The 15,018-nt window shown below is 37.7% G+C and overlaps 3 protein-coding genes across 6 annotated transcripts; 2 read left to right on the forward strand and 1 right to left on the reverse strand.

Moving 5' to 3' along the window:
• Positions 1–1,328: 1,328 nt before the first annotated feature.
• On the forward strand, positions 1,329–5,004 carry LOC117623800 (putative protein FAR1-RELATED SEQUENCE 10). 4 transcript variants are annotated; one of them, XR_004585227.1, is made up of 4 exons: positions 1,329–2,698; positions 2,789–3,232; positions 3,316–4,199; positions 4,857–5,004. XR_004585227.1 is itself a non-coding variant. In XM_034354783.1 (4 exons), the coding sequence occupies exons 2-4, from the start codon at positions 1,676–1,678 to the stop codon at positions 3,925–3,927; spliced, it is 2,079 nt and encodes a 692-aa protein (XP_034210674.1). In that variant the 5' UTR covers positions 1,338–1,435; positions 1,590–1,675; the 3' UTR covers positions 3,928–4,266. The 4 variants fall into 4 exon arrangements, 3 of the variants coding, with proteins under 3 accessions (XP_034210676.1, XP_034210674.1, XP_034210675.1); XM_034354783.1 differs by lacking the exon at positions 4,857–5,004 and having other exon boundaries at positions 1,338–1,435; positions 1,590–2,698; positions 3,316–4,266; XM_034354784.1 differs by lacking the exon at positions 4,857–5,004 and having other exon boundaries at positions 1,341–1,435; positions 1,597–2,698; positions 3,316–4,266.
• Positions 5,005–11,774: 6,770 nt separating this feature from the next.
• On the forward strand, positions 11,775–13,627 carry LOC117623737 (TPD1 protein homolog 1). The gene is made up of 4 exons (XM_034354694.1): positions 11,775–11,902; positions 12,015–12,187; positions 12,503–12,625; positions 13,223–13,627. Exons 2-4 carry the CDS (start codon positions 12,070–12,072, stop codon positions 13,570–13,572), a joined length of 591 nt encoding a protein of 196 aa, XP_034210585.1. The 5' UTR covers positions 11,775–11,902; positions 12,015–12,069; the 3' UTR covers positions 13,573–13,627.
• A 74-nt stretch (positions 13,628–13,701) lies between these two features.
• Positions 13,702–14,615, reverse strand: LOC117623738. Its single transcript, XM_034354695.1, has one exon. It carries the CDS (start codon positions 14,488–14,490, stop codon positions 13,921–13,923), a length of 570 nt encoding a protein of 189 aa, XP_034210586.1. The 5' UTR covers positions 14,491–14,615; the 3' UTR covers positions 13,702–13,920.
• Between the last annotated feature and the right edge of the window lie 403 nt (positions 14,616–15,018).

Consider the following 15,018-nt stretch of genomic DNA (forward strand, 5'->3'; position numbering starts at 1 on the left):
CTTAGTATTTATTTTGAATCTTGATCCACGCAGTAAATATTTAAAATCAGCAGATTAAAGGGACATCTTTTTTGCCAAACTCATTCTTTGGCTGTGTCATTACGATTAAGAATCTAACAATGAGGACAAAAATCAAACAAAAAATCCATTTCAAATTCTCATCGTAAATATGGAACTATACTTGTGCAATCAATTCAAATGAATTCCTTCCTAGTACAAATAAACACGTGCTTTGAATTTAATCCACACTCAATGACATGGATCTCTTCTTTGATACCATTTTTTTTGTATTGAAGACTGCAAATATAAATGAACACGCGATATGATTTGATGATAAAGTAAACAAATTAAAGAGAAGAGGAAACAATATATAATGTCTTGCCTGATGAAACTGTTTTCCTCAATCCACCAGCAGTAGTGCTTCAAATGAAATGTTGTTTCCCTTATACAGAAAATGAGAAAATAAAGAAAGAGGCAGAGAAATGAATATGGTGGTCTATAATATATACATGCTCCTCTCTCTACATACATGATCATACCAATATATTTCATACTGATTCTAGAGAGTGATGAAGAAGAAGAAGCAACCAAGAATGACTCTGCTGCTTCCAACTGGGTAGTTTTTCACCACAAACAGAAAATAGCTACTTAGTGGGGGGATTTGAAATCCACTCAGACGCATCCCATTCTCATCCCATGTGTGTCTATCACTTGTCCGCTCTTTCAACGTCCATTCCATGAGCTTTCGTTTTACAAAGAGTTCCAAGAACAAATTCCTCAAGGTCAAGACACACAAATTAAACCAAGCTAACAAATTGTAGCTATTGGACTTGCAGACATTCTCTAAGTATTTAAGTTAAGAATTAGTTACATGCTTCTAATCTCGGCAATTAGATTGCATCTAAGAGACTACCAATACAATTAATGAATGCAATCTAATGACTAAGTACATAACAAATCCTTAACATAAAATACTTATTAGAGAATCTTCCAGGGTCAACATCCAGTGAAAATCGCATTTAAGAAACAAGTAATATTTCCCCTTTATTGCGCCCCTTCCCTTATTTTATGTCCCTTCCAATCCTATTTTCGGTGAAACTCCAAAATCATCACAACAAAAGAAAAGAAATGTGTGTGTGTGTGTGTTTTTTTGTTCGGTTAACAAGGTCTGCAGAACTAAAGCCCAAACTTGGACTCCGACTAAGACTATGCCCAAGTCCAGCCCAGAGTAAAATAAGTCCTTTAACAGGCCTGACCCATCTAATCTGCTTCTGCTTCCATTATTGAAACCCTCTGTTTTTTTTTTTCGGTTACAATTATTTGGGAAATTTTCAGAGAGAGGGAAAAGCAAAAAAAAGAGGACACTCAGCTCAGCTGTGGAGGAGGTTGAAGAAGGAACAAGGGTTTAAGCACACTTTCTCCTATTCTATCAATGGTACGTGATTTTTGAGCCCGGTTCTAAGCTCTTTTTTATATTTCTGGGGTTCGATTTCCTTTCTCCAATCTGTTAAACCACTTGCCGCTTTGTGAAACCCATCAAAAACCCTGTTTTTTTTTTTTCCTTCTATCAATTTTGGTTTTTGTTTAAGGGTTTAGACTGCGGGCGACGTTTCTTGGTGACTCAAGACTGGAGTAGCTTAAGGTTGAGTTTTACGGTTAAATTGAATTGTAATAAATGACTTCTCCACCATCGAAAAACATATGGATTCGGCGGCAACAATGCCCATGTGGGGATTGGAAATGTTATGTGACATATGAGGGAGACTCTGAAGAGACATCATCCATAACATCCCAATTGGTAAAGAATGATAGTGCAGGCTCAGAAGCTATGGTTTCCCCTTATGTTGGAATGGTATTTAAGAGTGACGATGATGCATTTGAGTATTATGGCAACTTTGCTAGAAAAAATGGCTTCTCAATTCGGAAAGAGCGGTCCCGACTTAGTCCTCAATTGGGTATTTATAAGCGTGACTTTGTTTGTTATCGTTCTGGCTTTGCACCAGTGAAGAAGAAGCCGACAGGAGAACACCACAGGGATAGGAAGTCAGTTCGGTGTGGATGTGATGCAAAAATGTATTTGTCCAAGGAGGTAGTTGATGGGGTTTCTCAATGGTTTGTTGTGCAATTCAGTAATGTCCATAACCATGAGCTTTTGGAAGATGACCAAGTACGCCTTCTTCCTGCATATCGTAAAATTCATGAGGCGGATCAAGAGCGGATACTATTACTTTCTAAAGCTGGATTTCCTATACATCGCATAGTGAAGGTGTTGGAGTTGGAAAAGGGGATTCAAGGTGGACAATTACCCTTTTTAGAGAGGGACGTTAGAAATTTTGTCCAAAATCGTAAGAAGGTTGTTCAAGAAAATGATGCTTTGCTCACTGAAAAACGGGAAAACGATACATTGGAACTTCTTGAGGCATGCAAGGGAACAAAAGAAGCAGATGAAGACTTCGTTTATGATTTTACAGTTGATGAGAATGATAAAGTTGAACACATTGCATGGTCATATGGTGATTCAGTCCATGCATACACTATGTTTGGTGATGCAGTTTATTTTGACACTTCGTATCAATCAATCACATACGGCGTGCTTTTTGGAGCATGGCTTGGCATTGACAACCATGGAAGGACCATTTTCTTTGGTTGTGTTCTTTTGCAAGATGAAACCCCTCGTTCCTTCTCGTGGGCTTTACAGGTTTTCTATCCAATATCCACTATACTGATTTTAGATTAGCCATGTCTTCTTATATGCTCCCTGACATTGATTTGTACTTTTTGCATACAGACTTTTGTTCGTTTCATGAGAGGGAGATGCCCGCAAACAATTCTAACTGATCTTGATCCTGGGCTGAGAGATGCAATAAGAAGTGAATTACCAGGCACTAAACATGTCATTTCTATATGGAATATTCTTCCCAAGGTATCCAGCTGGTTCTCTGTTTCACTTGGATCTCGCTGTGCAGAATTTAAATCTGAGTTTGATGTGTTGTATCGGGTGGAGAGTACAGAGGATTTCGAGCTTCAATGGAATCAAATGATTTCAATGTTTGGGCTTACTACAGATAAACATATTGCTTTACTTTATTCATTCCGGGCATCCTGGGCTCTGTCATATATGAAGGGTTACTTTCTTGCTTGTATGGCAACGACTACATATTCAAAGTCTGTAGATGCATTTTTGAAAGGAGTTTTCAGTGCACAAACATGTTTGCGTAGCTTTTTTGAGCAGGTATTTAGTAAAAACTTTTCATGTTTGATATATGCCTTTAGTTCTTCAATTGATATGGTTTCTTAATGCTTGAACACTTGCAGGTTGGTATTTCTGCCAATTTTCAAAATCAGGCACGTCAAGAGATGCAGTATATGCATATTAAAACATGCATTCCCATTGAAGAGCATGTGAGGAGTATTCTGACGCCTTTTGCCTTCAATGCTTTGCAGCATGAACTTGTGCTCGCCATGCAATATGCAGTATCTGAAATGTCCAACGGGTCATATCTTGTGCGCCACTTTAAGGAGATTGATGGGGAGCGTCTTGTGATATGGATACCAGAAGAGGAACATATTCATTGTTCCTGTAAAGAGTTTGAATCTTCTGGATTGTTATGCAGACATTCTCTGCGTGTATTTGTAGCAAAGAACTACTTTCAGCTTCCTGACAAGTACTATTTAAATAGATGGCGGAAAGAAAGCTCTCTTGATTTTTATGATGACCACATTGCTCGAACTAGTGATGATGAATGGTTTCAAGATTATCACTGCCTTACTGAAACCCTGTTTACAGAATCATCAATTACAAAGGAGCGTGCTGATTATGTTCGCCGGGAATTGACAACACAACTCACAAGGATTCTTAATGAGGTTAGAAATATGCCAGAATGTGAAGGAGTTGCTATGGATCTGACATTTTCCCCTACGGGCTAATTTGAAGCAGTTGTTCATGTGTACTGTATTGGTATCAAATGCAACTGCAACATGCTTTCTGGAATTTAGAGAATAGACAGAGTTAAAGAAAATATGATTGGAAGGTTTAGGCAATGGAAGGACAATATGGCTTTGCATTATTTCTCTTATATTAAGCAGAAAAGTGTAATGTTTGGAAGATCCATCGCTGTTCAGCCAAATTGCTGTTTAAACTTCCTGATGTATAACATCACAACACTCAAAAAGGAAGTGGAGAAAGGAACTTACCTAAGGTGATGTGCTCTATCTGTATATGTCATTGATAAAATTTGAAATGAAGCAAAGTACAGTTTCTTCCTTTGTGTGGTCTTGCCCTTTCTTTCTGGAAACTGTGGAGTAGCTTTCTTTAGCATTTACCAGTTTATAGGTTCTTTTTTCCCTTAACTGAGATAAAAATTGGATTCAAGTATGCCAACACAATCTGTTTAGTTTAAAAAGAAAAAAAAAGAGGAGAATAAAAATGGGGAAGAAGTGTTGCGAATTACCATACTAGCTGCACTTTTTATTATTTGTGAGTAGTAGTAATATGTTTTTGTATTGTGCAAGTTTTTCAAGATTAAGGTTTTGCAATAGATAGCCACCAAGTAAAGTTGCTTATAGAAAGTGGTGATTTGGATTATGGGGTCATCTCATGTCCTCCTCCAGCCAAATCCAAATTCCAATTTAAGTTTAACTGAACTCTCCATCATTCTAAGAGAGCCAAGAGAGGTGCTGGACCAAACCCAACTATTATTAGTATTACTGTCTGTCTTGGAAAATTGGACCCTACATCCTATCCTTATCTATTTGGTATTTGAATGAAGGCCTTGGTTGATTGAAGAAGTATTTTCATAATTTGTACTGGAACTGTTGGCAAGTATTTGGCACTCACGTCTTGTCCTCATTTGCAGACAGAGACAGGAACTGGAATGCTTCTAGTTCTAGTTCTAGATCTCTCCTTTCATAATTCCGGAAAGGGAAGGGGCCTCTATTCGCAAGAGATTTAGAGACCCCGTTCGAGGTGTCGGTGATGTTCCTGATTATTGTAAATCTAAAAAATAAAGAGTCGGTTTGCGCACTGTACACAGTAGTAGATGACAAAAGGCCCAACCAATTTGTCAATAAAAGTCGGTTTTCACTCACTGTTTTTGCCTGTTGTATGTTGTCTGTTGTCAAACAATATCTAATTTTCCTATGCATTTACTTACTATTAGTGATATTTTTTTGGGGCGTAGATAGATGGTCAAGTTAGGGAGGCATTGATCTGATTCTGAATTCTGATGGGCAGCCTCAGCTAGCTATCTTAATGCAATTTCCTCAACCCTCGAAAGATAATAATTTTTTCACATCATTCCATTTGCTGCAATTTCAGTTCTTCAAGGCAATGCAACGTTGGCCTTGTTGTGTGGTAGAGAATTTTGAAGACTTGATGGATATATCTTATCACCGTAAATTAATAGGACTCAGAAATAAATCATTCCTAAATGATTGGATGGAAAGAGCAATCAACGACATAAAAATGGAATGCATAATCATACACTTGAGATGTTTACAAGGTCCAAGTGACGTTACAGTACTAGCTAGCCACCAGCTATAGAGCTACAAGAAAATAATTAAAACCTGATCTGACGATGACGATGACGATGACGATGACGATGACGATGACGATGATGATGATGATGAGGAGTTAAACAAACTGAACTGTATAAGTTTTATGTATGTGCAGAGGCGCATCTGCTCGCTGAATGGTTAAACGGCAATGGGTTGCTGTTGAGCTTCAATCCTGATTTCCTCCTTCATTTTTCTTATAAATTCTTCGAATTTTTTGTTGAGTTCATCTGTACTAGTAGTGGCTAAGTAGTCATTAACATGATTTGTTTCCAGCTCTGGTGTGTCCATCTCTTCTTCTCGTTGCTTTATCAAAGATTCACTTCCTTCTCCTTTTTCTTCTGCGCTAAAAGCTTGAGGTATTTCTTCTGCCTGCAATAGAGTCCCATTTTTAAGTTCTTCCTGTTGTCCATCTCCGTCGTCGTCATCTTCTTTTTGTATAGTTGGCGATTCCCCTTCATCTTCACCAGCAGCATAAGCGATGGCGTCCTGATCTAGAGACTCATCGTGGGATTTATGATTATTAATAGAGGTGGTGCTGCAACTGAAACTGCAAGTGCAAGAATTATCATTGGATTTGGAAGTAGTAGTTTTTGCAAGAAAAGCAAGGATTCCATTACAAACGAGAAACATGTACTTCCTCTCTAGGGCCCGGGTGAAGATTGAGAAAAGCAACGTGGAGAAATAAACATTGAACTCAGTGAAGGAGTAGGGAAATAAACAAAAACCTGATGAAGAAGAATAGCAAAGAAGAAACAAAGACAACAAAGACACTGAGAGTAGAAGCTTCAAAGTCCTTTTCATCAACAACTGGCCCAAGTAGAACAAGTACTTGTTCGAATACTTTTTAGGCACAGCAACGAGTTTCTGATTCTCATCGTTACTTTGATCCATAATCATAACTGCTGCTTATAATTATATATTAATTCTCTTCTGTTGTGGAAGTGAAGAGAACAGAAGAAGGTAGCTTACAACTTACAAGGGAGAGAGGGAATGAATGAATACGTTTCTTATTAATTGGTATTCGTGTGTTTCTTATTAAGGAGTGGGCAGGGAATGGAGCGTTTCAGACAATTATTACACGCATGGGCGCAGTGCAGGAGAGGGCCGCCCAAATCAGTGTTAAAAACAAAGAAAGACATCAAACTTGAAAGAATAATGAAGATGTTCTCTTGAAGTTTCTAGCTGTCACCCCTAATCTAAATCTAATAATATTCTACGTCTAGTCTAGGAGTCTAGGACATGGTGGTAAGTAAGACTGCAGTGCACTAACAAAATGTTATTCCCTTGGGTTGGCTTGGGTCCACACGGTACAAGGGGTTTCCAACTCCTTTCACCTTCATTCATCTCCAACACCTTATTCACCATATTATATACAACTTTATAATTATATACTACTCTACACCATTTGATATTTATAATGTTTCTTTAGACAACTTTGTCTTTTGCTTCTCTCTTCGCTCTCTTTCTTTCTTTCTTTTTTCTCTCCTCTCTCTCTTTTTTATTTATAATAAATATATTAATTAAGACATTTATTGTCAAGGAGGCGTGGAGCTCGAGATGAAAAATAGAGAGCGGAAATTAAGAAGCGGCCCCATAAATTACTTTTTAAAAATTATTATTATTATTATTATAGAGTTGCTCCATAAACAATAAACGTCTATAAAAGGAAAGAAGGGGAGGAAAAAAAAGAGCTTAAATGTCGAAATGGTCCCTGTATTTTACCTTATCGGTCAATTTAGTCCTTGTGTTATTAATTTGGCCAATTTAGTTCCTATGTTTGTATCTGTTAACAAATTTGATCATTTCCGTCAAAATTATGTTAAAACCTATAAATAAATAAAAATATTTAAAATTAATCTAAAAATCTGTAATTAATTATAAAGATTTAAACTCAAATAATAATAATGCTAAAATGATTAAAACCCACACAACCTCAACCTCAAATGGTCTCGATTCCTGTAGGAAAAAAAAAAAGGTTCTTAGTTGAATTGATGCCTACTCTTTTCTTGCTGCAATTTTTCTTCTCTCTTATGTTTAAGATTTTCTCATACTCTACCCTTCATCTCTATCTCCTCTCCGATCCATTGGCCTAAATATCGTTGACTTTTGCTGCAACGAGGATGATCAATTGGCGGTAGAGCCATCAAGGTTATGGTGACCGGCTATGAAGATCATCGTGATTTGTTAGAGAGAGAGAGAGAGAGAGAGAGTTGTGGTTAGGTGGGGTTGGAATGGTGGTGAGGGTGGCTATGGTTTGGGGTTGGAGTGGTGGTGGTGAGGGTGGCTGGGTTTGGGAGGTGATTGAGGTGTGTGCGTGAAATTGGGGAAGGTGAAATTTTTTTTTTTTATTTAAAAATTTCCATTTTCAGATTGAATTGAAAATTTTATAATCAATTATAGTTTTTTTAATTAATTTTAAATATTTTATATTTTAAATTTTGAAGGGAATGGACCACATTGACTAACATATACAAACACAAGGACCAAATTGGCCAAATTGATAACACAGGGACTAAATTGCCCTATGAGATAAAACACAGGGACCATTTTAACATTTAAGCAAAAAAAAAAAATCACAACTGAAACTCATAAAACAAAAAACCCAGTTCCGTCCATTTCTCACAACTCTTCGAACTCATAGAAATCTAAATCTCTCTCCTCAAATTCAGAAATAAAATGACCTCTTAATTCTCATTTTTTTACGATCAAAACTCAGAAAACAAAAACTCTAACTCCACCCAAGGATATATGTAAATAGTATATAGTATACAGCAGCAACATTTTCTTTGTAGTCATATTGTTTAAATATAATGTAAGCTTGGTTAGGTACGGTTACGAATATAATCATGATCACGGACACGGATGATCAAGTGACATAAATTTATTGGACAGCTAGCTTTTAAAAAGAAGATAATAGAGAAAGAAGTTTGACCAGGATCTTCTTGACAGAGTACCTTAATTAGCAAGAATAATCATGCCCTCCAATTACGGGTTCAGCAAAACATCCTTCATTTAATTAGGAAATGGAAATACACCGACGTACGCTTTGGCAATGGCATTATGGCAAGGCGATGTTAATGAAGAAACTGACATTATTAATCAATTAATTAATTATTATTGTATAATTTGAGTAGCTAGCTAGCTAGCGCCATTCTCTCGCACTCAAATGCATGTACAGAGTACAGACATGATGTATTCATTTCAGTTGTACATCTGTTAATTGGTTGGTCACACATACAGCAAAAATAAGTGAAGAAGGCAAGGCATATATATATAAAATATATTAATTAATTGTCGAATTACAATAATAATAAGGTAGTACTAGACTGCGAAACTAGGTACAAGATAGGATACCACCAGATTACAGACCAAAACACATAAAATGCACATAATCAGAAGCCTCTTATCCTATATTTCTTACATAATAGGTACGCCATGCTCACACATATGTCCATTCATCGATCGAATGTGTGACTCGGTAGGTACGTCCGTGTCCGATATTACAATAGGAGATTACGAACTAATTATTAATTAAAGAAAATAAACATTGTTGAGTGATATATATCAGTACTGATCAGGCCACAAGAATGCTCCGATTGCATATGCCCTCTTTTGTTCAAGGGTCCCTTGGAAAGCAAGCCCGTATTGCTTGAGGAGCAGGTCAACCTTCCACTCCTCCATCTTCTCATAGTCCGCCTTTGTGTAGCGAGGGTAATGAAGGGGCATCTGAAATCCTCCTGAGCCTGAGCCTGAACCTGAAGGATGCATTATTTCTGCACTCTTATTGGAGTAAATAGAAACCACCTTCTTCATCACATGACCTCCTCCTAAGTCTGAGCCTGAGCCTGAGCCTGAAGGATGGTGATCTCCCTCAATATTATTACTAGGGTTAGGGTTGCCCATCACCCTATTACAGTCTGAGTCGACCTGTGGGTACAATAAAACATGGCAAGCTGAATGAAGAAGCCAACTTAAAGCTGCAGCCATCTCTCTCTCTCTCTCTCTCTCTCTCTCTCTTCTTTTTTTCTTCTGATCTCTCTCAATCTCAAGCTTAAACGAGAGAAAGAGAGAGATTCAAAGGAAGAGGAAATTATTAGGATATATAGTATCAATCAAGCAATTGATATTTGATCTGCAGCAAGTTTATAGTGGCTTAAGCCCGTATTTATAGGCCTTCAATATATAAAAACTGCCTAATATCACATTCGTTGGAGTAGTCCACACGATACGATACGATATTTCAATTTAATAATAAAAGGGTTTGAAATTTAGTCGAGCGCTGCAAACCAAATAGTAGTGATCATAGTTATCATCATCACCAACAACATCAACATATAATATATATATATATATAGAGGAATTAATAGGACACTCAACTTGTTTGAGGAGTGGTTATTAGTCACTATTCTTATATAATGAAAATAGCAACAATGATTGAGTTGCGCATTAACACATCATCCATTCCCCAGCTTCGCATTAATTATATATCTTCAATAATATGTCAAGTGATTTTCTTTCTACCTAAGATTTCATGAACCCTTTAATTTCGTTAATTGGATTCTCTTACATGATTGGCTCAACACCACAAAAACTAGAAAGGCCCTATCTAAGATAAGATAAGTGCGTCATTAATGGGCTGTTTTCTTTTTTCTTTCATTTTTTTAAATAAATTTTATTAGGTCGTATTCTAATGAGGTTGCTTGTGCCCAAATCAAAAGTTTATACTAATGATTTTGCAATCAATCTATGCCAAGTTTTGTTGCCTGAAATCGGCGTTGCGTGACACGTACTATGACTTGAGATGAAGATTATCCCACGGCCATGTTGATATATAATTACATAATTACATTATCAGAAGAAAACAGACACGACTGCTTAAGTATAACTCGATGAGTCAAGCGGCTAATAATCAACAAGCCTGAGAGAGAGATTCAACTTGTATACCACTTAAAACGTGAAGAGATAGAGACCCAACAACATGTTACATATATACATCATAGTTACCATAAATGGATGCAGTAAATTATTACGCAGCAAGTGCGAGCTTGGTTAGGTGAATGATGTCCAATTACTACTTCTGGTTCAGCCAGCACCAGCACCAGCAGTAACTGTATAATACTAATTAACTATGAATCAATCACTTCAGCTGTGATAAAAACAGTTTAATTAAGCTAATGTGGGATGCGACTGAGGACTTGGACGGTGGATGAAAAGCCAGCCAGCCAGCCGGGCCCAGCAGCAGAGCAGCTGCAGCCTGCATGTATGCAGATGCATCCTCCCCTGCTCTCTGCTTTTGCTTTTGGCGGTTCTTTCACATAATTAAAGTAGCCTAATTTCTCTCCTTCATTGTCAGTCATGTTGTAGTTGACCTTGACCCCTACTACTAGTGGTTCAAATTCAAATCCAATATCCACGTATATCACTGCCTGCCTGTGATCTTCTTTTTGGTTTGCTGCCTCATGTTATAATCTATTCTAGGTAGCTAGCCAGAGGCTAGAGCTAACCAGGTCTTAACTCTCTTACCATAATGAAGTTGCTGGCCATGGCCCATGGGGTGCAATTTCTTCTTGGGAAATCTTGAGGCTGATATCCTTCTTTATTGTGTTTGTGTATTTACACACTGTGAATGCACCAACTGCTTTTAGGACCAGTAATTTATTACTTATATTACTGAGGAGGAGGTTTGACCCCCAAAAAAAAAAAAAAAAAAAAAATTACTGAGGAGGAGGAGGAGAGGTCATCAGGAATCAATAGAGCATCATTTTAATTTGCTGCTGGTTCCTAAAGCTTTGTTTGTTGCACTTTTCATTATATATGACCTTTATCATCATGACATTCGACTTCAATATTGAATCACGCCAAAAGGATAACTTCAATATCGAATTCCTATGCTTTTCTTAACATGCACATATATATATATAGTCCAAACTTTGACCCAAAATAAAATAAAATGCCTTTTCTTTCTTTTCTTTTCTTCTTTTTTCAATTTTTCAAACCCGGCCGTGTGTGTCGTCCCTTGTAGTTCTGGAGTCTGGACAATTCATTGGGACATAGCCACATAGGTAGGTACGCTAGCTGCAGTCAACGAGTCAACAACTTTTCCATGCAAAATCCGAAAAGCAATGTCAGTTCTGTAATAGATTGCACATTGAAGTCCAATTTCGAATTAATGTAAATTAATGTCTTCGAGCTATATATATTATATAGCTTTGCTCTCTCCCTTCCCTTATTAGATTCAAGTTTCTTCCGCATCAGATTTGCTGAGCTATGCACCACCACCACCACCTTCTTCTTTGGTTCTTGAACAACGCATGCACAGTGGCTAGCTATATTTCTCTCTGAAAGAGTAAGTGAGGTTCATATACATGTACTTTGTTAGTTTGCCCCCCATTAAGATGCATATGCATGCTTTTACCTGCTATTTTCTTTTTTGGTATGAAATATTTGTTGACATGCAGCTTAGCTAGCTGAAAGCATATATACTATATCGAAGCAAGCAACTGATCATCCGTGATGAGATTGAGAGGTGTACTGATGAATGGCTGCAGCAGGAGACTTTTCATAGCTAATTCTGTGGCCCTGATGATCATCTGTTTCGGTTTTATTATGATGCTTATTGCTTTGTTCTTCGGTACGTATATTATATATACAAGTTTCATTTTTTTGGCAACAGCGAGGGCCGGCCATTTTTTGATCGTTTCCCTACACCCACCTTAACTCTGTTTTGGAAGCTACTTTTTAGTTTCCAGATGAAATTGGATGCCCTCATTGCCATGGTGCTGGATATAGAGTCTAGACTATACATATAATTATATCATTTTTGATCATTTGTTTATGGGATGTGTTAAGCTCATTCATATCATTTGATCTTCAAAGTACTTTCCTCATGTTATGATCGATTCCGTTCTAATGAAAACCACTTGGGAATCTGTTTCTCGAAATGCAGTGATTGATCACTTGGGAAGTAGTGTTGGGGAAGCAGTTGGCATTAATAATAATAGGCTGGTCTTTTCCAATGAAAGCCACACTGCAGGCCTTGGTCATCGGAAGCTGTTGCAGTCAACTGGTGGTAATACTAATATTTTAGCCTATGGCTACTCTACTCTTATTAATCTTTGACCTCCTTTCCTTCAAATTTGTTTTACTACTTTTCTAATTTGCCATGTATGTCAGTGTAACTCTCTCTTTAGCTACGTAGTACACTTTGACTTGATGAATAATTGTCTAGATTGCCTAGACAAGTTAAGACTGGATGATTATAATCAGAAAGCTAGAGCCTAGACATGAATTTTGCTTTGACATGATTGGGCCTTTAAATTTCTCAAGATCATTATAATCCATAATGATCATGTGGGCTGTCTTTGGTTGGTTTTGGACCATCTGATTCTGATTCATTTCTGCCCCAACATTAATCTGTCAAGTCTGACTCCAGCACAATGCCAGGTGTTAGAGTGTGATTGACTTGTGTCCAGAATTGCTATGGAAGCCTTTTATTACTAACCCTCTAGGTAAGGAGGCCTAGGCAAATGCTTGATTGGGTTCAATTTTTAGGTCTAAGAGGACGTGGTCAACGTGTCTAGCCTCACATCAGTGTAGTTTAATTAATTTGGGACAGTAAAAATAATGTGCAGTAAGTTAGAAAACTTAACTAATAATGTGCATGCAGATGAAGATGATGATGGAGGAGGAGACATGAATCGTATTGGGGCAGCATGCTCAAAAGACGACATAGTGATATTGCAAGGCCAAACAGCGCCACTTCCCAATGGAATTCCAGCCTACACGGTTGAGATCCTGAACGCCTGCGTTCCGGGTTGCAGCATATCCAACATTCACGTCAGCTGTGGGTGGTTTAGCTCAGCCCGGCTGGTCAATCCAAAAGTGTTTAGACGCAAAGACTTTGATGACTGCCTAGTCAATGATGGTGAGGCTCTAGGCCCTGGAGAAACCCTCTCTTTCCAGTATGCCAACAGTTTCCGCTACCCTCTATCAGTTTCATCTGTAGTTTGCTGCTAAACCAACTAAAACCACCAACCAAGCTCCAAGCTAGCTAATATATAAATCTTTTGTTAAAAACAGAGGACTTGTTCTTATGCAATCTTTTGTTAATAAGTTTGCTTGACTTTATACCTGAGTCTAGATATATAGCTCTCTTCAAAATGAAAATAAATAATTACCAGTTGCCAATCTGGGATAACAATAAGATTTCAAAGCAAAAATTAACTTTGGACTACTCCAAATTTGCGTTGCGTTGCGTCTAGAGAAACTGTAATAGGAAATGAACTTCCTAGTCGACATGCATCAAAAAGTCTCTTTACTTACATAATAGATATAGGGAATGAATCCACATTCAAATATATCATTTCAATATCCATAATCATAAGTAAAATCAGAGACACCAACCATGGCTGTAACCACTTGGGAAAGGATGAAGATACCGCCGGCTAATATTACCAACACCAGAATTGCAGAGATGGGGTTCTTCAACAATTCGTATATAGGCTGGAAGGTAGCGTACAGAGCACCTGTGCTCACTGTGAGAGCATAAAGTCCATATCTCCTAACATTGTCCCAAAACTCTTCCATCAGCGGCCCTTCAGGACCCAAAGCCATAGCTTTCTGCCCGTCCATCCCCATCAGAAACACCACAACTCCAACAGAAACGACTCCCATTATCAAATTCCTTGACCTCGACGACGACGAGTTCCCACTGACTTGTTCATGTTGTATAACTAAGGACTTGGATTTTCTAGCATATGCTACTGTTGGTGGAAGGACACTTGTAGGTTCAGAAGGTAGAGATGATAATATTGTTGGATATGCATGGTGTTTTTTTTGTGAAGTAGTGGGGATGAGAAATGAAGGATTTGAAGTTGAAGTTGCAAGATATTTGGTTGGGAGGTGGAATTGGGAGCTCAATGTAGACATTTTCATTTGCTCCCCCAACCTCTATCAAACACAACACAAGAGTGCTCTCTCACTGCTAAGCTAAGCTATACCATCTATTATCCTTTCAAATTTTCAATTGGGAGTTTGTGGACATCATTGCTTGGCCTTCTTATCTCACTTTATTCAGGATAAGGGAAGGTCAAATTTCAGTGTGGGAAGCTACCATTATCTTCTCCCTTGCCAATATTTTATAGCCTATCATCTTTTGCCACACAGACACAGATCACATCATCCTTCACCAGTGACATTCTGTTATATGATGAAATAAAAGTCCCTTGTGGCAAAAGAATATGATGGGTTTACAATACTTTTCCAAGTTCATGGGCACAAATGTAAATAAGGCCGTTCTTCTTGTACTTCATCTGTCGAGATTTTAACAATATTTGATTCAACTCTATGCACATAGGATATGAGTGATTTTAGGGTTAAGTTGGCATTGATGTGCTGTGAAAATAATTACCGTCAGATTTGTTATGAGAGAATGCAGTTTGATGTTTAATAAACTTTTCTCAT

This window comes from Prunus dulcis, chromosome 4 (assembly GCF_902201215.1).
Source record: "Prunus dulcis chromosome 4, ALMONDv2, whole genome shotgun sequence".
NCBI classification, from domain to species: Eukaryota; Viridiplantae; Streptophyta; class Magnoliopsida; order Rosales; family Rosaceae; genus Prunus; species Prunus dulcis.